At 54.6% G+C, this 22,090-nt stretch overlaps 5 protein-coding genes across 5 annotated transcripts; 1 reads left to right on the top strand and 4 right to left on the bottom strand.

Annotated features, from left to right (window-relative positions):
- Positions 1-434: 434 nt before the first annotated feature.
- Positions 435-719, bottom strand: CH63R_07006 (uncharacterized protein; the record flags this gene model as incomplete). Its single annotated transcript, XM_018301981.1, has 1 exon — positions 435-719. The coding sequence occupies one exon, from the start codon at positions 717-719 to the stop codon at positions 435-437; it is 285 nt and encodes a 94-aa protein (XP_018156759.1).
- Positions 720-3,929: 3,210 nt separating this feature from the next.
- On the bottom strand, positions 3,930-4,460 carry CH63R_07005 (uncharacterized protein; the record flags this gene model as incomplete). Its single annotated transcript, XM_018301980.1, has 1 exon — positions 3,930-4,460. The coding sequence occupies one exon, from the start codon at positions 4,458-4,460 to the stop codon at positions 3,930-3,932; it is 531 nt and encodes a 176-aa protein (XP_018156758.1).
- Positions 4,461-5,640: 1,180 nt separating this feature from the next.
- CH63R_07004 (uncharacterized protein) lies at positions 5,641-7,500 on the top strand (the record flags this gene model as incomplete). Its single annotated transcript, XM_018301979.1, has 3 exons — positions 5,641-5,828; positions 5,898-6,093; positions 6,307-7,500. 3 exons carry the CDS (start codon positions 5,641-5,643, stop codon positions 7,498-7,500), a joined length of 1,578 nt encoding a protein of 525 aa, XP_018156757.1.
- A 292-nt stretch (positions 7,501-7,792) lies between these two features.
- CH63R_07003 (ABC transporter) lies at positions 7,793-12,834 on the bottom strand (the record flags this gene model as incomplete). Its single annotated transcript, XM_018301978.1, has 12 exons — positions 7,793-8,015; positions 8,091-9,171; positions 9,251-9,315; positions 9,372-9,422; positions 9,480-9,551; positions 9,608-9,731; positions 9,789-10,121; positions 10,179-10,341; positions 10,402-11,135; positions 11,196-11,429; positions 11,515-12,550; positions 12,616-12,834. 12 exons carry the CDS (start codon positions 12,832-12,834, stop codon positions 7,793-7,795), a joined length of 4,335 nt encoding a protein of 1,444 aa, XP_018156756.1.
- A 2,921-nt stretch (positions 12,835-15,755) lies between these two features.
- CH63R_07002 (uncharacterized protein) lies at positions 15,756-16,297 on the bottom strand (the record flags this gene model as incomplete). Its single annotated transcript, XM_018301977.1, has 2 exons — positions 15,756-16,129; positions 16,186-16,297. The coding sequence occupies 2 exons, from the start codon at positions 16,295-16,297 to the stop codon at positions 15,756-15,758; spliced, it is 486 nt and encodes a 161-aa protein (XP_018156755.1).
- Positions 16,298-22,090: the final 5,793 nt, after the last annotated feature.

Genomic DNA, 22,090 nt, shown 5'->3' with positions numbered 1-22,090 from the left:
TTCCCCCCACCCAGAGGCTGAGTTGCCCTAAAACTCCTATTTCGAGTTACTGTACTACGGTGAGGCTACAAAGAACTGAGAGTTGGAAACCCACCTCGCCTCCAAAACAAAGTCACTGATACTTTGTTTTGTAACCTATACTTGACCTTGTATACACTACATGTACATCTCATGCGAGACGATGTCGGAACATCCTTCGGGGGGAGGGGGGGGGGGGGGGGGGGGGGGGGGGGGAATAAGCAGCGGGATCCCAGTCCCGGCTGGCTTCCATGAATGCCGATATCACGGAAACAGCATCACGACAACCACAGGGCAACATCGTCGACTCACTGAACCACGTCATCCCACACCACGAGTGGCGGGCTCATCTCAAGATCCACGTGCCAATTATCCCTGGAGCCTCGAGATAAGCTTCGAGATTTCAGTTCGAGATCCTAGCCCTGGCGAGGCGATGTCGCTGGAAACTGGTCTTCGTAGGCGCCGTTCCAGACCCGAGGAGAATGTTCTGGAACCAGGGACGCCAGCTGGCTTCCGTTGCCACGCGTGTACGTACGGCGCGACGAATCTTTCGTGATGGTTGACGTGGGCCGTAGCGGACGTGGGCCAATGCCCCTTCTCCAAAATGCTGTTGGGTTCGTGTTGTTACCATGGTACTGCGGCAGCGGCATCTGACGACCAAGGAAGTGGCGCTGGTGGCAGTGACGGTCGAGCCAAGGCATGATGTCGCCTCTTGCGTAGTTGAAAAGCTGACGTGGTTTTCTGTTTTGAATGTTCCGATTCGTTTTGACAACTGTTCGTCGTGTCGTTTGGTTGTCGATTGTGAGTCATTCTGTCGAGGTGATTGAAAACAGTTGGGTTTCCTGTGGCCGATCAAGACGGGGCAGTCTCTCTGATGATCCGGTACCGAGGGATCATGTGGTTGTGAAGATTGAGGGAAGCCTCAAGCGGCGAGGAAACTCCAAGACAGCTAGCTTCATGGTTATGGTTGACTCACTGTCATTGTAGCATGGCCTTGCCCCTCTTGGTGCTGTATAGGGAGGGTTCAAGAGGCGAAGAAACCCAGAGAAGGAAGCCATACATTCACAAGTGACTCACTGGAATGGGAGTCGTCTATTCGCCTGGTATTGCCCTCATCTTTTGTTAGCTTTCTCTGGTCATGATCTCCAGGTAGTTTGTGGCTTCTGATGCATTTCTTCCACAACACCCGAGTCACACGATATTCAGATGTGAAAGCATTGGTTTCTCCTGGATCAGCTGGGTTGTGCATAGTCTTCACCTCTCATGAAAGAGGAGTTGGCTGAATTAAGGTCTCTTGAGACTTGATAGAGGTATTCTGTGCCCGAGCTCAGTTCTTTTCATAACCATTTGTGACTCAGATCGCTGATGTGTTTTACTGCATCGGTATGTCTTGGTTTGACCCGCCGCTATGCTGCAGAGGAGCCGCGGCGGTGATCGTGAACTCTTTCTGAATACCCTTTTACTTGGTTGTAAACCTGCCCAAGCTTCCCGTCCACCCCTCTGCTGTCAAAGTAGGGATTTCCGTATTTTGGAGTCAGGTAAATCATCATTTGCATGATGTGTGTCGTTTCCCAATCGCCGGACACGAGCAGCGGCGGCTATCAATGGCACGATAGCTTCCAAACCAGTTAGGTTATCCGACTGTGGAAAACATGAGTTGATCAAACCGCGAAATCCGAACCGTCAATCCGAACCGTCACTAAGACTGGCTCTCAACCCATTGTGTCGTCCGGTTCCTTTCGCGGTTCCTCTTCTCGTCCCATCTCGTCTCTGACCAACCGGTCGGTATAGCGCAGCTTTGACCTCGGAATCTTGAGACGATACAGGACACGAGACACGCGTCGATGCCGGACCAAATGCCCCGGGGGTATCACAACCAACCAGTCGCCAGCCCTATGTCCCCCAGCACTCACTATACTGCTGCCCGGCAGTACAGTGGCTTCTTCCTCCAACGGGCCCGGCGGAGAGCGGGACTCTTCGCCAGGGGCAACGCTCAGGGAATGTTGCTATTCGGGCCATTTATCCCGCTCGCCTCTACCTCAAACAGCGCAAGCGAGGTGATCCTGGGGCTGTACGATCCCTAGCGAAGAGATGCCCTGTTGATCAATCGCCCGCCTGGGAGGACGGGGTTGCAGACGTGTTCTATCACGACGCCGACCACACGGTCTGTAACTCTGTCCTTTCTGCAATCTTTTCGCGTGCTCGTTTTCGAGGGGCATAACCGACCGCTTGCAGATCCACCGGCGTGTCTACATCGGGGTCAGATAGCATTGCAGGCCTACGGACCTTTACCTCCGACGTCTGTTGGCTTCTGTTCCGCGGCTTTCCTCAGCGACTTCCGGGTCCCCTGGCTCAAGGGGCCATCCAGGGGAGCGACGGATGGATCCCGCGTTGGCCGCGCTGAAGACACCCAGATAACGACAATTGTCGACGTTTGATAGGTACCGACGAGCACAATGTGCCGGACATGTCGGGCCCAGCCAGAGGGAAAAGCCACATTAGGTGCTCAAAGTGCTTCCGTAGGCCCGGCCTGCTGGAAGACGGCTCATTTGTAACGGCCCACATGTCGATGAGGCGGTTACTCTTCTAGTTTCGAAAAAACCCCTCTCGCATGGCGTGGTTTAGCTACCTCGTTCTGGCGGGTTGGTGCCTGGCAGGAATGGTGATGTGATCACCCCACTCACTGATCGTACGGCACAGGACGTTGATTCCAAAGCCGAGGGCGATTGTGTCTTCAACGACTGCGACTAAGTGATGGTCAGCAAGCTCGAGGGTCTCTTGGGAAAAAAGGGGGCTGTGGGGGTGTGTTGAAAAAGGTTCGTGCCCATTGACGTGCCAGAATTATTACTCATCCAAGTGACGCCGTGGTGTTTGCATACGTGGCCGTTTTGTGGTGTTTCAATCACAAACCACCAAAGAGGCAAACAACATTACTATGATGCCGTCGTATGTCCCATACTTCTATGGGGGATCGGCAATCCGCAATCCCGCTTCCACCTGGCGCGCTCTCGACGACGACGACCAGACGAGGCTGCTATTCTTGCGAGATCTGAGACGGCTTCAGCGATACTGTGCTTGAACAAGGTCAAGTTGCCAGCCATGGAGCAATATGGCGCTGCATTCTACGCGTGCTTTGTGGGTGTCAGCATCGAGACAATAGCCGCGCTGAAGCCCGGCTCGAGAAAGTGGGAGGTCCAGAGAAAGGCTTGCCCCATCAGTCAGCTGAACGAACGGAAAGTCGAGCGCAGGAATATTGGAAACCACATGCCTCTCATGAAATATTGTTGGTTATCACCGTTATGAAGCCAGCGCATCGATAATAGGGCTTATTGGTAGTGATGCCCGTCTAAGATTTGACCTTTAACCTGACCAGCGCTAGGTAGTCGGGGCGTTGACTCACCTTCATTGAGATTCGAGGACTGAGATGAGGTGCTGGCGTTTCCCAATCCAGAGACGTCGATGAGTGCTCCATGCTTATAGAGATGACCAAATGCAAAAGTTGACCAAAGCCCTCAACATAATTAACTGAGAAGGATTCTCGATGGAACACTGTTCTGTCGCGAATGAGAAAGATATAGAGACCTCTTTACTGTTATCGTTCAAAAGGAACGGCGAATAAAGTTGAACGCGGTGACTAGTCTTATTGAGCAGAAAGACGTGGGCGGCCCTCCAGTCTTGAGTCATGATATAAATGCGCATGCGTCCCTGATCAAGCAGGTTTCGGGCCTCAATAACGTCATTGTGATGTATGTTCTGAAAGACACAGATTCAGAAACAGACACACTCTCAATTCTGCTTTGAGATACACTACCAATAAAAGACTGTCCCGCTCCGCCACAGCCCGCACAGGAGATTGATCGGGACGCCGAAGGGAATGTTGACGGGCATACTCGCCGCCATATTCTCTCTGACTACCGGAGGGAAATCAGCGGATCAGCGGCATTCGCAAACGGGGTTCCAAAGTTGATGTTGAGCCCTACGCGTCCGTTGGTGCTCCACAACCAAGAGCGGCCACTGTCACCGCCACCACCGACGTCGACGCTGACATGCAAGCGCCAATAATTCCCTTTGCCGTTATGCTGTTGTGCTGCTGGTTCAACGGCTGACCTCGGGGCGGGGCCTGACGTCTCTGCTCCGATCGCTCCGGCCCGGAATTGTGGGGGCCGGCTATAGCGGGGCCATTGCGGTTCCAGCTGAGGGCCGGGGTGCCATGAGACCCCCTCATCGAAAGAGTCGTCTGCTTCGTCCTCTTCCGGCTGCTCAAAACCGAGTTGCGGTTGATGTTTTGGGTTGGCTGGTGGTGGTGGTGGCGGTGGCGGCTCCTTGGGTGTCTTGATGTCTCCGTACATCCTGTAGATGCTTTCCTCCCAGATGTTTCCGGTTTCCCTATCCGTTTGGTGTCGAAGGGGCGTAAGCGACTGAGGGTGGTTGTGGGGGTCCATGATTCGTTGGCTGTATTCCAAGCTTTCATCCTTTCTATCGGTGCTGTGTCTGTCAGCGCTGCGGTTGAAGTTGTTGCTGTATGAGCTTGTATACGGCTGGCTCTGCTGAGAACTTTGCGGCGCTCGTCGGACGAGAGCGTTGGATAGAAGGAAGGGCGACTGTCCCGGATGGGGGTTGTTAGATTTCCCAAGCTACCGTTTGATCCGGTCTTGTTGCTCCTTGCGGTGGTTTCATGTAATGAATACTAGTGATGGCTCGTGACTACGGCCAGAAGGGCTTCGATGTTGAGAAACTAACAAAGTTAAGTCACCTTCCATTCCAGAGGCGAAACCTCAAGTATCACAGGCGATCGGCATCTGGCGGCGCCACAGATCTGCCATGTGAGGTTCATGCGTTTCATTGTTGTTTATGAAGTTGATGTGATGAGGTATTCCTCATGGATGGATCGAGACCTTGCGATCTTTTGTCTGGGGAATGGTTTGAAGTCTTCCCAGTCGATTCGCAATTCGGCAACATGAGGCTACACAAGCCCCTTGACTACAGGTTTTTATCGCCCAGCAGTAGCTTGAGCCCCAACGCGAACGGAAGGGAGAGCTTTCTAGAACAACCTGCCTTCATGAGTTCTGGGGAATAATCAGTGTAGTTTCGGGCCATGGCATGAGTCTTTCGTGTCTCCGTATCCATGTCTTCCGTTCCATTATTGGTCCTTCCCTGTGTCAGGATCCCAGTAGCTGTCAGCCAACCCAAAGATCAACACAATTCAGCCTTTACATCTCACTTGTACGACACAGCGAGTAGCCTGAGATCAAATAGTAAAGATCTTCCACAAACTAGCTAGTGTTGCACATTTCCAGGTGCCTCCAGGGATGTGGTAGTTTGTAATATCTGCCTCTACAAAGGACACGTGGCCAAATTACATCATGACGGCGGTAAAGTTTACCATTGACAAAAAAGAACGGTAGATTCCATATGATCATATTTGGTTCTTGTACTTTTACTGATACAAGACCATGCGGCAAACTTTTCCAGGCACCAAGAGATATATCGTGCTCAGGCGTAATCGTGCCCGGTGTTCAACATCATTGCACAGGCCCTTGGCGTAGTGAAATTGCACATTGAGGTGGTGCTGGCGGTGATGGCCATGGCTTTTAAGCGGTTTACTAAGTTGAAGATCTCGGAATGGGGGACCCGGCCGATGGGCGCGAACGAGTAAGTAAAGTTGATGCCGTAGATATAGATGAAAGCGATGCCGGCCCAGCCGGCGGGCTTGTTTGTCCGGAGGGAGCCGCCGAGGCCGCCGATGATGGCGCCGACGATGAAGAACAAACCGCAGAGGGAGGGGGATTCGGCCGACCTTGTCGATATCAGTGAGACATGCATATGCAGGCAAGTGAGATACCTGTATATGCATGGTACTCTACGCACAGGTGATGAAGCCCTAATCTCCAAATTGAACTGCTGGAAAACCTTGATGCTGCATTCGGGGGACACGAGGCCGACGTTCTGGGCGTCGAAGAGCGAGATACTCTGCTTGCCGGGGAACTTCTTGCGGTTGATGGACTCGTCGAAAAAGACCTCAGCCTCGATGCCGCGATACTCGGCGGGCTTAGGCGCCTTATGTCAGGTATCTGGGTAAGTGCCCCTCGACTGCCTAGGTACTCGGGTACAGATAGGCCAAGACCAATGGTCTTACAAGTCGGCAAAGTCCGGAGAGTAAGCCTGTGTAACTTGCATGTTCCTACATGTCGCGAGAATCTCGCTATTGAAATGTCAGCGGGCTCCTCCTCATTCTCTCTTCTTTCTTCCTCTTTTTGAAGCTTTGTTGCCGAACTCTACTTCATTTAGTCGTTCCATGAAAGTCAACCAACTTCCTTTCTCGACATGTCGGTTTCGAAATGTGATCTATTTCCGGATGAGAAAACCCTGGGCACCATCTTCTCAGGCGTCGACCTCAAGCCCGCCGACTGCAACATCATCTCCCACACGTTCGACACATGTACGTTCAGCATCCACCCCGAGGCCGCCGCTCTCCCCGGCCATCCAAAGGATCTTCTTGTCCGGCTGGAAGCATCGTCAGGACGTGGTTTGCACCAGCTAGCGGCCATCCAGAAGCTCGCGCAAGCTCAACTACCCGATCTCGTCCCTCACGTCGTGGTTGTTGGTACCACGACGACCGAGGACGGGAGACGGGTTGAGTACGCCGTGTCGGAGTACTTCACAGGAACCATTCCGCTTGAGGAGGTATGGGACGCTCTTGGTCCAGACGATCAGATGCACTTAGTGGATTCGGTGGCTTCTGCCGTGGAGAAGCTTCAGATGATAGACCACGATATCCATGAAGCTGGCACGCAACCCGGCCATGCGCCAATCGGCGGCCCGCGGAGCGGAGATTTCCCTGAAATCAAGCATTTACTAAGAGGAATACTCCAAGAAAGCGAGCCAATGTCACGCAACTACACTCTTCGGGAGGTCGATGGGGGTGGTGTCATACTCGAATCGGCGTTTGCAGACATCGGCCGGGCCGAGTTGACAAACGCAGACCTCGACGAGCTCAAGCGCCACGTCGTCTTCTGCCACAACGACCTCGAGCCACGCAACATCCTCGTCAGGCCGCGATTAGCAGAGGGCACGAGCCCATGCTACGATCTGGCCGCCATTGTCGACTGGGAGATGGCGGGCTTCTACCCCTTTGCCTACGAATACGGACTCAAGGACAACGTCCTCGGCCTCTCCAATCTCTCGCTCAGCTGGTATTTCTTATTCAAAAAGCGGACCTCTCGCCTGTTGCCTCATAACCAGTGCCATTCAAAGTTGATACAAGCCCTTCGGGTCATTAGTCAGTCGAAAAGGAGAAGTATGACAAGGAACGTCGGCGTTCGGTTTCAGGAGAAGTGGGTGGCGGCTCACAGTCTAAAGCCATCTCTGGATATTCGTCGCGGCTGGGTTCGTAAGGCTGATATCAAGGCTCCTGTCAACTTCACTAAAGCAGACAACGAAAATCTTGAGCTGGAGGTTCTGAGGGAATTGGGCCATGTTTGAGATAAAGATGTCATGGTATGCTTCAGGGGTTCCCTGAACGCCCAAGCTTAGCGGTCCTGCTATCTGTGCCACCATGATTATCATCAAACTCTAGACGCTTATCCCTGCTACTTGCGGCTCCATGGTATTTCTCCAAGGCTATCTGTTTCAGCTACTTGTAGAGCTCCGTTACTATCCCTTTAAAGTTCGCTAACCCAAATTTCTTCCTTCCTGCTCAAAACAACAGTCTAATTCGTGACACAGAAGAGCTTTTGACATATGCAGTGGACATATAAACCAACGTACCCATTCATCAGTGCGAAATCTGCATAGCCTCCGCAAACTCCCTGAACTCCGTGTCCATCTCGAGAAGTTCTTTTGGCGAACCCCACCTCACTACCTCCCCTCGCTTAAGGAGCAGCACCTTGTCATACTGCTCAATGTACCTCAGCCTATGGATAACGGCGATGACAGTCTGCTGGGAGAACTCGCTCTCGATGATGCTCTGCATCTTGGCCTCCGTATCCTGATCAACGCTGGATGACAGTGTATCAGCCAATGGATTTCACTCAAACGCAACGAAAACATCCGGACGGTGAACATCATCATACCTGCTTGTAGCTTCGTCCAGAACCAGGATCTGACTCTTGGAAATCAAAGCTCTCGTCAGAGCCAGCAGCTGCCTTTCGCCCACCGAGAAGCCGTCGGCGTCCAGGTCTGCGTCCAGCCCGCCCGCCGTGCCGATCTTCCCCAGGAGGCCGACCTTGTCCAGCGCCGCCCCAAGATCTTCGTCACTCGTGCGGGAGTGGGGGTCTAGGTTGAAGCGGACGGTGCCCGGCATGAAGAAGGGCTCCTGCGGGATGACATTGATTCGCGAGCGCACTTCCGCCCTTCCCAGGCCGGCGAGGTCGACGTTGTCGACGAGCACCCTGCCGTCCGTCACCTCGATCATCTGCAGCAGGGAGAGGACGAGGGACGTTTTGCCGCTACCGGACGGCCCGCACACGGCAACCTTTTGGCCCGGGGAGATGGAGAGGGATAGGCCCTTGAGAGTGGCCTCACCGTCTTCCGTGTACCTGGCGGTGGTGTTCTCGAACGTGATGCCGCCCCTTAGCGGCCACCCGGACGGGGGAACGCCGCCATCGCCGAGATCTCGCACCTCTGACGGCGTCGTCTCCGCAAACTCCCTCACCCTGGCCACGGCCCCGATGGAAGTCTCCAGCGCGGTCCAGTTCTTGATCGTCATCGCCAGGCTGGTGTTGAACCCCAGCACCAGCACCATTGAGACGCCCACCGCCCCTGGGGAGAAGGTGTCGATCAGGGACGTCGCCATGGCGACGATGATGAGCGCCAGGACGCCGACGACGAGGTCCAGCACGAGGGCCAGCCACAACTGGATGCATGCGAGCACGTAGTGCGGCTTCTGGGACGTGTTCAGCAGCGCCGTGTTGCGGTCCTTGAATCCGCCCTGCCACTTGTAGGCGCGGATCGTGGTCACGCCCTTGAGGCTCTCGAGGAAGTGCGTGTAGATGGGTGCCTTGGCCTCGATGTCGAGGAGACGCACTTGGCGGGATGTGCGGAGGTAGTATCGCTGGACGAAGAAGAGCACTCCTACGAGCAGAGGAACCGAAGTCGCCAGGTACTTTCCCATGACGCAGAGTATGACTAGCCTGACAATGCATGCGCAGGCATCTGTAAAGTATCAAAGCGTAAGCGGCGGTGATCAGGAGTATCCAACCAAGACAAAGGATCTGGGGGGCGAATCACGTACTCGACACGAAATTGATAGCATTCGAAGGCAGGGTTGTGTCAACGAGGTTCAAATCCTGGCTGAATCTGCGTGCTGCCGTTAGTTTCTGTGTGTATACATGAGGTGAAGACTGCAGACGTACCTATTGGTAATCGAGCCGGTGTCCGTCGACTGAAAGAAGCTCAAAGGCGCCCTACGATGTACATCATCAGCAAGCATATACCACCGCCAGAGAATCCGGTCATTTTACCTCAGACTAGTTCGTAAAAGGTCGGCATGCAGGCCCAGGGCCGTTGAGCTGATGATGCGGATGAAGAGCACCCTACGCCGGTCAATTTTGTGTCTTGGCCCAAGAAATCTTTGACAATGAAGACTCACCAACATTCGACGCACATCGCAATACACGTCACGGTAAACAATAGGGCGTAAACCCCGAGGTACTTGCCGAGGTTGTCGTTTGGTCGTTTCTCGTTGGCTTCCACCCACCACTGGAACCAGATGGCTGGATTACGGGTTAGCAAAACGAGCGGGATGACTCATAGACCACGAATACACCTACTTGTGAAACCGCTGCAGAACGCTTCCGTAAAACTGGAGAGTATAAACAGTGAAATTACAACCCACCCAGCACGCTCGAAGTAGTACTTGTAAACGGACCAGGATCCGTTCTGGCGCAGGCGGCCTTCTTCAGAGTCCAATGAAGTTTGCAAATGCGCGGGCTTCACTGGCTCATCGACTGCTACATCTGCTTCGCTGCTGACGTCTTCCCTTTCCGTGTCTGCTTTGGTAACGATGCTGGACGACTCGGTGAGAACTTGCTTGTATGGGCCCTGGCTTGTCACCTCGCCGTCGTTAAGGACGACCACTTCGTCCGCGTGGCGAAGTAAAACACCTGTATGTGTCTGTCAGCTGATGAAACAATGGAAAACACTTTCAAAAGTGGACTTACGAGTGTGGGTGGCCAGCACCACCGAGAGGCCACTCCGGTGAAAGTGGCCGTCAATGCCGAAAAGGCGAGCCGAAATCTGGCTGACGCTCTTCGAGTCGAGCCCGCTGAAGATGTCATCGAGGATGAGAACCCGATGTCTGGAGTACACAGCACGAGCTAAAGCCTTTCGCAACGTAAGTCAATCGACTCCACGGGGATAGGAGGAAGGCTTTACAAAACTTACAATACGTTGTCGCTGGCCTCCACTCAACCCGACTCCGTTGGTTCCAACATTGTACAAGTCACCTTCGGGCATGTTGTTAATGTCTTCCGTCAGGGAGCACAACCAGAGAACCTGCTCGAGCCACTTTGGCTCGTACTCTAAGCCGCCGGTGATGTTGTGCCGGATGGTGTTGTTCATCATCCAAGGCGTCTGCGGGCAGTAGGCGGCACTGTAGCCCGTGAATGTTCTGGTTCCAGCGCCAATTGATGTCTCGCCAAGTATACTCTCAAGGAGGCAAGACTTTCCGCTCCCGACGGGGCCAGTGATCATGGTGGTTCCGCGTTTGATGGTCAGGGTGAGGTTCTTGAAGACCAAATCAGAGTCTGGGGACCATGAAATCTTGGCGCCATGGAATAGAACAAGTGCGTCTCCCGATTTGAGCTGCAAATTTTGAGACTCAAGCTCTACGCCGCTTTTGGCAGAATCGTCGAATGCAGAGTCCGAATGGACACTCTCACCTGATTTCACGCCCGAATCCTTCAGGCAGAATTCCTCGATGCGCTTGAAGCAGGCAAGGCCCTGCACAATGCTGGGAACAACCTGACAGAACATGAGCAGCGGCTCCGTCAAAAGATTGATGAGAGACAGAGCCGTGAAGGCGCTGGTGGTTGTCAGGGTCTGTTCCTTGGTGGTGACGGCGATGATGCTGTAGATGACAAACGTCGCGAACGGGGCGAGTTCGATGGGGAAGATAGCTGCTCAACCGTCAGTCACGTAGCTGTGCGACTAAACTGGAGGGTCATATCGTGGCTTACAAACAAGTATTTGGGCAAGGAGCAGCTTCCGAAACTTTTCTGAGCCGCTCAGTTCGATGCGTCGCAGCTCTGTGATGACGGTGGACAGCACGTCCGGCAGACCCAGCATCTTGATCGCCTTCATGTCACCAAGCATGGAAGCCGTGACAGCCACCCGCTTTTGGAGGCACTCGATCCAAACCGTCTGGGCTTTACCGATGGTCTTGGAGATAGGGATGACGCCGAGAGCGCAGACTGGGGTCGTTGTGTTAGCCATGAATACATTTCTCAAGGAAGAAAAGAAAAGAAAAAAGAGGGAGCATCTCCTCGGTTGACGTACCGATTGAAATAACGACGGGGACGACCGATGCCGCCGCTACCTGGCGTTGGAGGAGGAAGATAGCAATGCCGACCTCGAGAACAGCAGCCCACACTTGATGAAGATTAACAAAAGTGGTCACGATGCGCTCGATGTCGGTACCCATCAGCGTCACGGCCGCGTTGTCCTTAAGGTCATCCGCCCTCAGCGAGACGGTCTGCCTGAACACCACGGACGTCAGCCCCGCCCGGATCATGGTCGTGAAGCGGTACTGCTGCCTCGAGAAGGCCGCACGGGAGACAGCGAGGCCGAGATACGTGAGCAGGCACGCGCCGACCAGCGCCTGGCCGTATCTCTCCGACTGGGGCGTCTTGGGCGTCTGCATGAACCTTACGGTCGCCGTGATGAGGAAGGGTTGGCAGAAGGTGAAGGCGGTGAGGCAGAGGCGCGTGACGACGCCGAGGACGAGGGTCCCGCGGTACGCGGCGCAGTTCGCCCGGAACAGTGCGTGGTGTTTGCGGCCCTTCCGCCTCGCCCAAGCCCTCTCCAGTTTCTCTCCGGCCACTTCGCCCGTGAGGTCGGCGTCGACGTCCGGAATGTCCCGGATATGGATTATGCGCGAGTACCCCAAGCGGAAGAAGGGGAGGAGCCACGTGAAAAAGCTGCGGCCCCAGAAGCCTGTCTCTTCCTCCTTGGTGAGAGTTTCGTACGGGGGCCGCAGGAACTTCCTCTTGCTGACGGATTCGAGGGGAACTATAAAGGTCGTGAGGGCGAGGATGACTGTCCATAGCACCTTTGGCGCGCCGCCGGAGGAGACCAGCCACAGGGTTCTCAGACGGGGTAGGGAGAGAAATACAGAGGCAGAGAAGTAGAGTATGAGAAGGTCCGATGGGCGAATGGAGCGTTGGTCTTCGAGGTAGGAGTGGAATGTCGCTGCGAGGACGGCGATGAAGTTGAGGACTCCTGCTGCAAGGGATACATCTGTGCGAAGAGCCGATGTCTTGGTTTGTACGATGAGAAACGCCAAGTGGAGTGCCGCCAACACGATCAATGGACCCTGAAATCGGTGTAAGTGAACTTCCACGGCCAACATTCCGGCGGACGAGATTCTGAGGTTTGTACCAATTTCCACAACGCAAGCCTGTAAGTTGCCAACTTCACTGGCGCGCGCCAGAGCGAGTAAACCCGGAACGGTACCAGAAGCAAAAATACTGCCGAAGGAAGCACATGGAAGATGGCATCCTCGAATAGAAGTGTAAAGTCGAAATGACGGCAGCCGAAGTTTATACGCGGCCCAAACTGGTTGTTGCTGCCCGGCGGGCAAATGGCGTTGCTCGCCATTCTTCTCGCAAGATTACAGCCGTAGAACTGGATGAATGTTGTAATATTCCCTCTCGCTGACATGCGGATGAGGCAGCATATGAAGCCTTAAAACAGCACTGCTGTCTCGCAAAACGACACACGCAGTGGTCTATCAAGGGACCGCATGGGTGGATGGGTAAGCCGGCGTCATAATCAGCCGCGCTACGCTTCGTAGGGCAGGTCGTTGACTATCGGATTCCGGCTGATTGGGCGTCCTATTGCACCGAGGGTCTGCAGTCCACGTAAGCAAGTTTTTCATTCATTGTCTTTTGCTACTAGGGCTCGGCATCTATCCGACGGTGGTGGAGGATGGGGAAAGTATTGCCTGTTTAGGAAACCATTGGAGCGATGGCAAGGAACAGGCCAACAAACCGTGTAAGCGGTCATGATGCCGATGTTGACACAGAACCCTGATTGAAAAAATGATACAATATGGGCAAGGAGAAACTGAAGGAGGGAAGAAGAGATCAACCCCATCCCTGTTCTCTTCGCACTTCTCTTCTTTCTCACAAGCAACATCCGCAAATGCGTCGTCGCCACGGCCCGATCGCTGACGACGCCAGCATGCGCGTCAGCGTCGACAACGCAACCCATCAACGCACGCAATAACGTCGGGAGCATCAGTTAGAGGGTATGATCGCATCGGTGACTGTCCTCCTTCGAAGCTCCCGACACACTTTTGCCAAAAGCGTCAGAACCCTAAACGATGAGTCGGATTGCCAGTTGCATGCCAGCGGAATTTAAACCCAAGACAAGCCCATTTCCGTAGCCGTTGTAAAGGTTCGAAGGATGCCCAAATTTGAGCAGCTTCATCCCATCGGGTATCGGGGCCTCAACGGAGGCGGCCCCACACCGGGAGCCTGCCCCACTGGGTCTGCGGCGCCCGATTAGCTACATGACGCCGGCGGCAGAAACCGGCCTCCATTAACACTTCCGGACGTAGTCGCACCGATTCCTGCGTATTCCAATGCTGCAAAAAGAACCCTCCAAGCCATGATCTATCTGTAACGGCAATCTTCTACGTCCGAAGAAATGGGAGAAAAAGGGGACGATTCCTGACCGCCGACTCATGCGCAAGGTTACGCAGGGGCCTACCTTCAAGGCTTTGCCGTTAACAACACAACACGCACCTTGCCTCCCTTTGGGTGCATGCGTCAAGGTCATTGGAGCCTTGCTGCAATCGAATCAGAAACAGCTCACCACGATAGAACAGAACGACGAACCCAAAAAGAGCACGTCCTCGCAAAGCCAAAGCTCCCGATGATGAACCCCCCCCCCTTGACTATTGCGGCGATCGAGTCCTGAGCCGCGAGTAAATCTCCGGGCAGATTGGCCCATGATTTTAATTCTGTCCTGATGACGTTGGGGACGAAAGCGATGAAGGGTACATCCCAGACAAACCCCCATCTGTCCGCCCCGGACTCAAGTTATATTTGACAGCACCCATGCTCATTCAATTAACTGTGGAAGAAAGTGCATACACCTCATGTTGCCCCCTTTTGACGCTGCTGCGACGAATACTTGGTTCTCCGTACGGTCTCCACGCTATGCCCATCACCCATCCGAGGTCCGACTTAGCTGAGGTAAGATTGCGCATTGCCTCTGCCTACGACATCATCTGGGATACTTGTAAAACATGGGACACAAAGTCAACAGCACACCGGCTCCCCCGCAACCTCTTGGCAAGCTCGCAGCCCCATCTCATCTAGTTATCTAATACTATGCGCCAATGCGCCATAGTGTCCTGAAGGTAGTCCAAATAAGACCGTCCTGTTTAATCAGACGTCAGGGTATGACAACACGGCCTGTGTGCCGGCGAACCCGCATTGTACACTGCCTGCAGTGAGCAAACGCTTTTTCGAATGCTGGGCTCTACCGTCACGAGATCGCGCGTAGCAGTTGCACAAGAGGTTCAATGCACTGTCTCGAGCTGAATGTATAGAACTGTGAAACGCCAAGGCAGCGCCATGTTTTCGACGGGAACCCTGGCTTATGCTGTCCATTGACACAGGTAAACCCACCACGGTTTGTTCGTTGTGCAACTGTGGCTGACGTGCCTCTTCGTCTGTTCACGTTCCCTCGTTCATCCATGTCCAAGGACACCGGGGAGACATCACCTGCCATTCTTCATGCTTTTCAACCACTGAATTGTGACACTCAAACATGGCCATTGACCAGGAAGCCGGAACAAGCTTGTTTCCTCAATACCAAAGCTCACAAACATGCACTTCGCCAACTTTAACTAACAAGTACCGAAAAGTTGAACCAGGCTGGCTAGGCTAGGCTCAGGCCTCAACCAGAAAGCTCGCTCCTCAAGCTGCAGCTAGTCTACCCCCCCCACCCCCCCCTATCGGCACCGTCTACTTTGTACAGGCATTACGAAGAGCCATCGATGGGATCCAGAATCACTGGCCCGACACACCAAGCACTTGGAATCGTTGCAACCACAGAGCGAATCAACTCAATTCGGGAACCTACTACAATATTCATTACAATACGCGCAGATCCCTCCCCAGAAGCAGGCCATTTTTGCGTCGCTTTGAATGTTCGAGGACAGCCTCCTACCCCTAGCACAAATGACAACCCCGTACTTTGCCAGACAACTAACATCAACGAAGCGTGATTTTTAGTCGGGCGACCAGACAAAGAGCGAGTCTCCAGGCTAGTGTTTCCATTTGAAGCTTGATCACCGGCGCGAGCACTCGTATGCAACCATGACAACCTACTTCTTTGTATGGATCGACGAGGTGGTTGGGCAATGAGGCCTGAGTACGGATAGTAAGCGGGACAAATTGTCATCTTGAGGCCAACTGTGTCGTGTAGTTGCACCAGGAACAACATGGTAAGTCTGTGCATCAACACCCATGAATGCGAAGAAACACTTGCGCCCAGAAGCACGGTCATTGGAGGCTGGAGGAAGAGTCGGGTGGCTGATCCTTCGCTTGCAGTTGGCAGGTGACAAGCCACTTTGGTTCGGATTGGCCTGATCGCTCAATAGCTTGATCGCTCTGCTCCCCTGCCGAACTGGGCGGCGCCTCTTGGCGCGTTCGCACGTTGCGGCGATTTGGTGGCGGGCTTCCCCGGATCTGCGGTGTCTCAAGAAAGGGCCAGTCGTCATGACAAAGAAGCTCGACCCCGCAAGCAGAGAACGCGAATAGTTGTGCATCGGATGGTGAACGGCCGGGATGCATAGGAGGCGACTTCAGAATATCGTAGCCGTATCCAAGCAACCCGAGTCCGGAGCCGGCCGTCGGGTCGAAATCCGTGGCAGCTGCTAGTCGGCAATTCCGTTGGCAAACAGAATAGTGACAGAAGTGGCGTGGCGACGACGTCTTCCGAGGCTCGTTCGTTGGCGGCGTAGCCGGACAGGGGTCGGGCTCGGGCCAGGCCAAGCTTCACCTGACTCCAACGCTAGAATCCGGTGGTTCGGCTCATCTACCATGGTCGCCACCTACCAATCCTTAGCTTTGGCATCCGTGCCGATGGACATTTGGAATGGGTGAAGAATAAAACAACGGAGCACGACGCCAGAAGCACCAGCCAGTACCAAAGCACGAGGCGACGTCGACTCACATTACCTGCGACTCACGTGTCCCGCGGTCCTGGGACGCCATGCCTGGTCGCCGGGCTTGATCGTGATGTGTTGCGGTTCCGTGCGAGAAAGAAAAAAAAAAAAGAACAGTGGGTAAATTTGGAATACAGGGCCGGGACGAGACACCACCACGTGATGAAAATCGTGTCATGTTCCACAGTTTGCAGCGAGAAGTTCGGAACTGGATTTTCATTCATCTTTTGCTGTTTTTTCCTTCTTCCTTGGAGTGGTCCACAGAGGACGACAGGGGTGTTTCGCTGTTTAATGATGGCCTCCCCGCAGTGGGGAGTAAAGTCTGGAAGACGCCCAAAAGACAATCCTTCCGGGTGGGGACCGACTGCGCGCCCGTGTCCGGAGACCCCGTGGAGTGAGTGAGTGACTGGTCATGCGGTGACGGGCTGTCGGGTTACCGGTTAGACGGTTTCAAAGCCTGTTCGCACACCAACTTGCGCGAGACTGTAAACGAGATGATGCGTCAGAGATCAGGCGACCGGCGAAAACGCGGTCGTTTTACCATAGTTGCCCATGGGGAAGAACAAAGAGGAGACCTGGAGAGGAACGTCAGGGCGATGGGTGAAGGCCGGGGAAATCGACCCCAAACCCAAACTCGGCCGAACTCCGAAACGAAGAAACGAAGAAACGATGCAGAAAGCAAAAAGCAAGGCCAGGCGCCAGTCTGGACAGGGCCACAGTCGTGGTTTCGGGCATGGTGGAATGGGGCCGTTATCAAAGACGGGCCGATATCACAGCCGTGACAGGTAAGAGTAAGCACCTGGTACGAAGGCCCGACCAGGATGGCTCGGAAAGCACCCACAGGCGACAGGCGCCGGGGAAGACTCGGCTGGAAGCCTGTCAACTGGGCGCGCTTTGGTCTTCGGTGGCCCGGTGGGTGACTGCCAGACTGGTGGGGGATATTGTTTGGGTCCGTTAACAGCTGCGCATACTGAGTCAGGCGCCGAGGTGGTACGAGGCGACATGTGTTGTCTACGGATGGGACGGAGACGGCACCAAAAGTGAGCGCAGCACTCCGAGAGTCCCCGGAATCGGACGAGTGCTTAAGCGCGTATCTGGGTTACGGTTCGTCAAGTTTGGATACCCGCATCAACAGGCTGTGGAAGAGCCCCCCGATTCTTCCCCATGGTGGTGGCGGTGGTTGTTGCGTGGAGAGACGGCGGTTGGGGGCGCATTTGAGCCAGATCCACTACGGACTGGAACTCGGCCAATTTGCACACATGAGCGATGCGTCTAGAGGCAACTGTCTGGAGGCAGTTAGCGCATGGAGTACCACCGAGCATTGTCCCATTAGGGCGCCGGGGCCGGGGGATTGGAGGAGAGATGATGGGGTATTTCGGGGGAAGCTGGACAAGTCGGGGGAGGAGGGCAGAAAGTGCGGGATGATGAGATGGGATGGGATGGGATGGAACGGGGCTGCATCCGGCGCATGCCGTTCGGGTAATAGTTAGGCTCAGAGAAGTGGCAGATCTAGCAGTCCCCGGCGAGGTCGAATGGCCCGAATAGCTTCGCGTCTGGTCGCCCAAGCGAGTCGCTTGTAGGCGTCGAGGGCTGAAGATGGGTTAGTCGAGAGCCAAGAGACGACAAGCCAGTGTCGAGAAAGGGGCTGCAGCATGCGGACGGGAGACCACCGCTGGCTTCGCCTCGGCGGCCGGCTCATGTGGGTGGCGGGGAGGGCGTCAACCGTCAAGCCCCCGGGACAAGGATCGAAGTCGGGGTGAGGACTAAGGAGCCATACCGATCGACAACTTCGGTGGAGGTCGGCGCCTGAGAGGCTTGTCATCAATCAATAAGGGTGGATGGTTAGGTATGTATTTGTTGTTTTCAAAACACTGGTCGGATGATAGGTGGAGAGGATTGGCCAGAGAGTGTAGCGAAGACGAAGAAAAAGATTACGTGCGGCGCACCTATCCGTAGCTCTCCCCGTCTCAGTCAGACAATAGAAACCAACATCGTCGTGATGTCTCTGACCAGCCGCAGCCGCTGTCTGAGGTCCAGCATGCCACCTGGCTATACATGATAAATCGTAGCGTCACGAGGTTCGTTGCAGACGCGCCAGGTGTCAGACTCGGGCTCAATCCCATCCCCCCTCTCCAAGGAAAAGAAGAGGGAAAAAAAGAAGAAGAAGACAAAGTGCCGACGTGGAAGGCTGCGAGCAAGTCATGGCAAGACATTGCCAATTCCTTACCAAGAATGCTTGCCAGAGTGCGAAGTGCAAGTGACTGACAGGAGGAGAGAGAGGGGCAATGGGGGGGGGGGGGGGGGGGCGTGTTTTGGACTCTTGGGGGGTGCGGGTGAATCGGGGGAAGCCACCAGGCTAAGCTGGACCAGTAGGGGAGGCATCGCCGGCCAATGATAGCCACGAAAAAGTGGCCGGGGAAGTCACATCCCTACCTGTGGAGCACGGGGCTTTCCCTCTCGGCGTTACTATGGCGCTTTCCCCAACTTGAGCTCCATGAATCCATGATTTTTCTTTTCCTTCACTTTCCCTTCTCCAGGACTCCAGGAAAGGGGAAAAGTTGACTCCGTACGCTTGCTCCATACTCTGTACTTTGATTATACCCACAAGAGAGCCTAATCCACGGAATCACGTCGGGTAAAGAATACCCCTCGGGGAAGTTGGGAGCCCCACCGCCAGGCCCCCAGTGAAGCGGAAGGATCGGGGTGATTCGGAAGAAGATTTCTGAAAATTCTGAAATTTTTCTATTGAAATTTTGCTATTGAAAATTCTGACATTGGCCCTGCGAAGCGATCGTGACCGACCGACACCCTCTCTCTCTCACACACACACTCACTCACTCACTCACTCACACAGAGCAACGCAACAGGCGAAGAGAGATGCTGCAAGATCAAAATAAAAAAAGATGGTGTGACTGTTGAACCGGGCGCTTGACCTGAAACGGGCGTATTCCATCACCATCTTCCTCTTGCTTTGATTGCTCTGCACATCCCTCTCTCTGCCCTACCTGGCCAGCCCATGTCATGGCCAGCCCCATGGGCTCCATGCGGCGTAGATATCATTGATCAATGAGTAGCCAAGCAGTTTGTCGCATGACATTCCTGGACTCTGGGGAGTCCGGAGAGGGACGCGCCTTAGTTTGCAGCGTTTTCTGCATGAGCTCGGAGCCAAGCTCGGCACGTTCAGTCTTGGCGGACAGCTGGTCCCCTCCCCCGCCGCACTTGTTGTGTTGTGCGTCAGCGATGGTGTGGCTGAGATAGATGGGCGACGCGCCAAGACGGACGCGGTTGAGTTCACAGCGACAGTGTCAGTGGCGTTGGCAGTGACATGCCCTCCCCTTTCGGATTGCGGCGGCGGCGCGCGCTTCGCTTAATTGCTGCGCCTGTCGCCAATGCGATGCCGTGAAAGTCTCTTGAAAAGCATCAAATGACCTCGAGCACGACCGGCCCGATACTGGGGACTTTTCACGTTTTAGGATTTCCAAGGGAAATGCCAATAGGTAATCTCTACTGGGACATCGTTTTCGGCAACCAGGGCGTCGCCGCGCGCGAAAACGATTGCCTACACACAGTAGGTAGGTAGGCATGTCTCGAAAAACGGCCGGCGTCTTGAACCGAACAGTCAGAGACAGAGACAACCCACACACAACCCTCTGTTCGGTTCATCCGCTCTCATAGTCACCGGCCGTCTTCGTCGAAGCCGACTCCCGAGCCGAGGGTCGAGTCTGGACCCAGATCGGCAGTCCGTCCGACTGTCCAACACGAGAAATTGTGCTGACGAGTAGAGAGAGAGAGGGAAAAATCGGACTCGACACGCACCATCAGTCAGTGTTCAAGTCTCGTGCCCTTCAGGGCCGACCGGGAGCGGTCAAGGGTCTGGATCGAGCCTAGTGCCGATTCATCAGCCATAAAAATAAGAGACTAAAGACAAGGACTAGCCCCGCAAAACGCCACGCGACGGCGAGACAACGGCGAATCTTCCCCAGCTTTTTTTTTTCTTTCGTCTCTTTTTTCTCTTCGTCGGGGGAACTCGTGACCTGCGCGCGGTGGCTGCACTCTCCAACTCAGGCAATGGGGTGGGTGGAAAGGATGCTCCCCGCTAGAGGCAAAGACACTGGACTGGAGTCCCCAGTTTGTAGTTCCCCAGAGGGGAGGGGGGCCGCTAGAAACCACGTCCGTCTGGTTTTTGGCTGTGGTCTTCCAAATGTTTTAGCGCTCGTAGTGGCAGACACCGCCAACCGCACGCCACTGATGAGTCAACCGGCCGCTAAACTTGTCTTCTTGTTAGCGGCTTTCTTTTTTTTTCTTCTTTTTCTCTCTCTCCCTCCTACGGATACTGTACTGCTCCTTTCCCTTTCGCCTCCGTCGCGGTCTAGGTTAGGCCGCCTTCAGTCCAGATCAGCCTGGACTGCACAGTTGATCTGCTCTGACCCACACGGTCATTAGGAGGATTAATGCACAAACACTCTCGAGGTGCCAATTATACGTTTCCCTGCACACTTCTGGTTTGCATCCGATGGGCATCGTGTTGCTTCCGCTCTGTCGTGGCAGCAAAAGTCCATCTCCCGTTCCAAGGTCCTTCCTTCCCGCCTGCTTGATTTGACTTGACAGTTGGTTCCCGTCGAATGTTCCAACCCAAAGCCAACGTGCTCGTCGTCTCCCCTTCCGCCAAAGGCTCTTATTCTCGTGGAAATGAAGCAACGGGGCACTGAGTTTGGCTCATCGTCTCTCAAGGTTGCCAAAGGGACAGTACTGTAGTACCGTAATGTCTCCTTCTATTGAGCCCATGGTTGAAGACAATGCATCCGCGTACCGAGTTTACCTTAAGTCGAGGGAAGGTACCTGGCTGCCCTCCTCCTGCCTTAGCGCGGGCAGTCCCTCCCCAAGTTTCTCTCGTCCTCCCACACCTCCCTCCCACCCTCCTGCCTCCTTCCCCGTGGCCTGCCCGCCCCGCGGCCCCTTCCCAACTCGTCGGGAAGCCCCCTGTCCTCCAAGGAAGGAACACACACAAACACGCCCTCCCCCCTCCCCTCGGCCTCCACGCCTGCCCAAGAGTTATCGGCCCTATTAAGCATGAGCTAGCAGGAGCTCCAATATGGGGACGGCTAACCAACGGGGCTAACCCAATGGGAGTTCGTCCTCGAGGGAACTGTGACTCGGGAAGGGGAGATGAAGCACCATACGGAGTACACACACCACATGCTGCTCCTTTAGCACGGATCACTCCACAGACACTGACTGACGGACGGCGGTAGAGCAGACTCGAGAGCATTCGCCTGACGTCCCATTCATTCCTACCTACCTAGGTACCTTGAGTACCTAGTGTGAACTTCGGAGACCCCCCGGCTCCTCCCAACCGTACCTACCTACCGTGTCTTTTGCCGGTACCACCATGACACGCCCGGCGGACGAACTGACACGGACGCAAATTGACTGGGCCACTCCTCTACTACCTCAATACCTACCTACCAATGGATACGGATAGGTACCTTGTCTGCTTCATACCTACCTTGTCCGGTCCCAGTCAACACCCAGACTGATAAAAGGTCCTCGTCTCGCCCTCATCCCCTCGTCATATTCCCCTTCCCTCCCTCACGAGCTTTCCTCGCCAATCTCACTCCTCGACAAGCTTTCTTACCTCATCCATTCCAATCACCTCTCCTCCTCGAACAA

Source organism: Colletotrichum higginsianum, chromosome 5, assembly GCF_001672515.1.
Source record: "Colletotrichum higginsianum IMI 349063 chromosome 5, whole genome shotgun sequence".
In the NCBI taxonomy this organism is placed as follows: domain Eukaryota; kingdom Fungi; phylum Ascomycota; class Sordariomycetes; order Glomerellales; family Glomerellaceae; genus Colletotrichum; species Colletotrichum higginsianum.
This window is presented reverse-complemented; position numbering and strand designations above follow the sequence as displayed.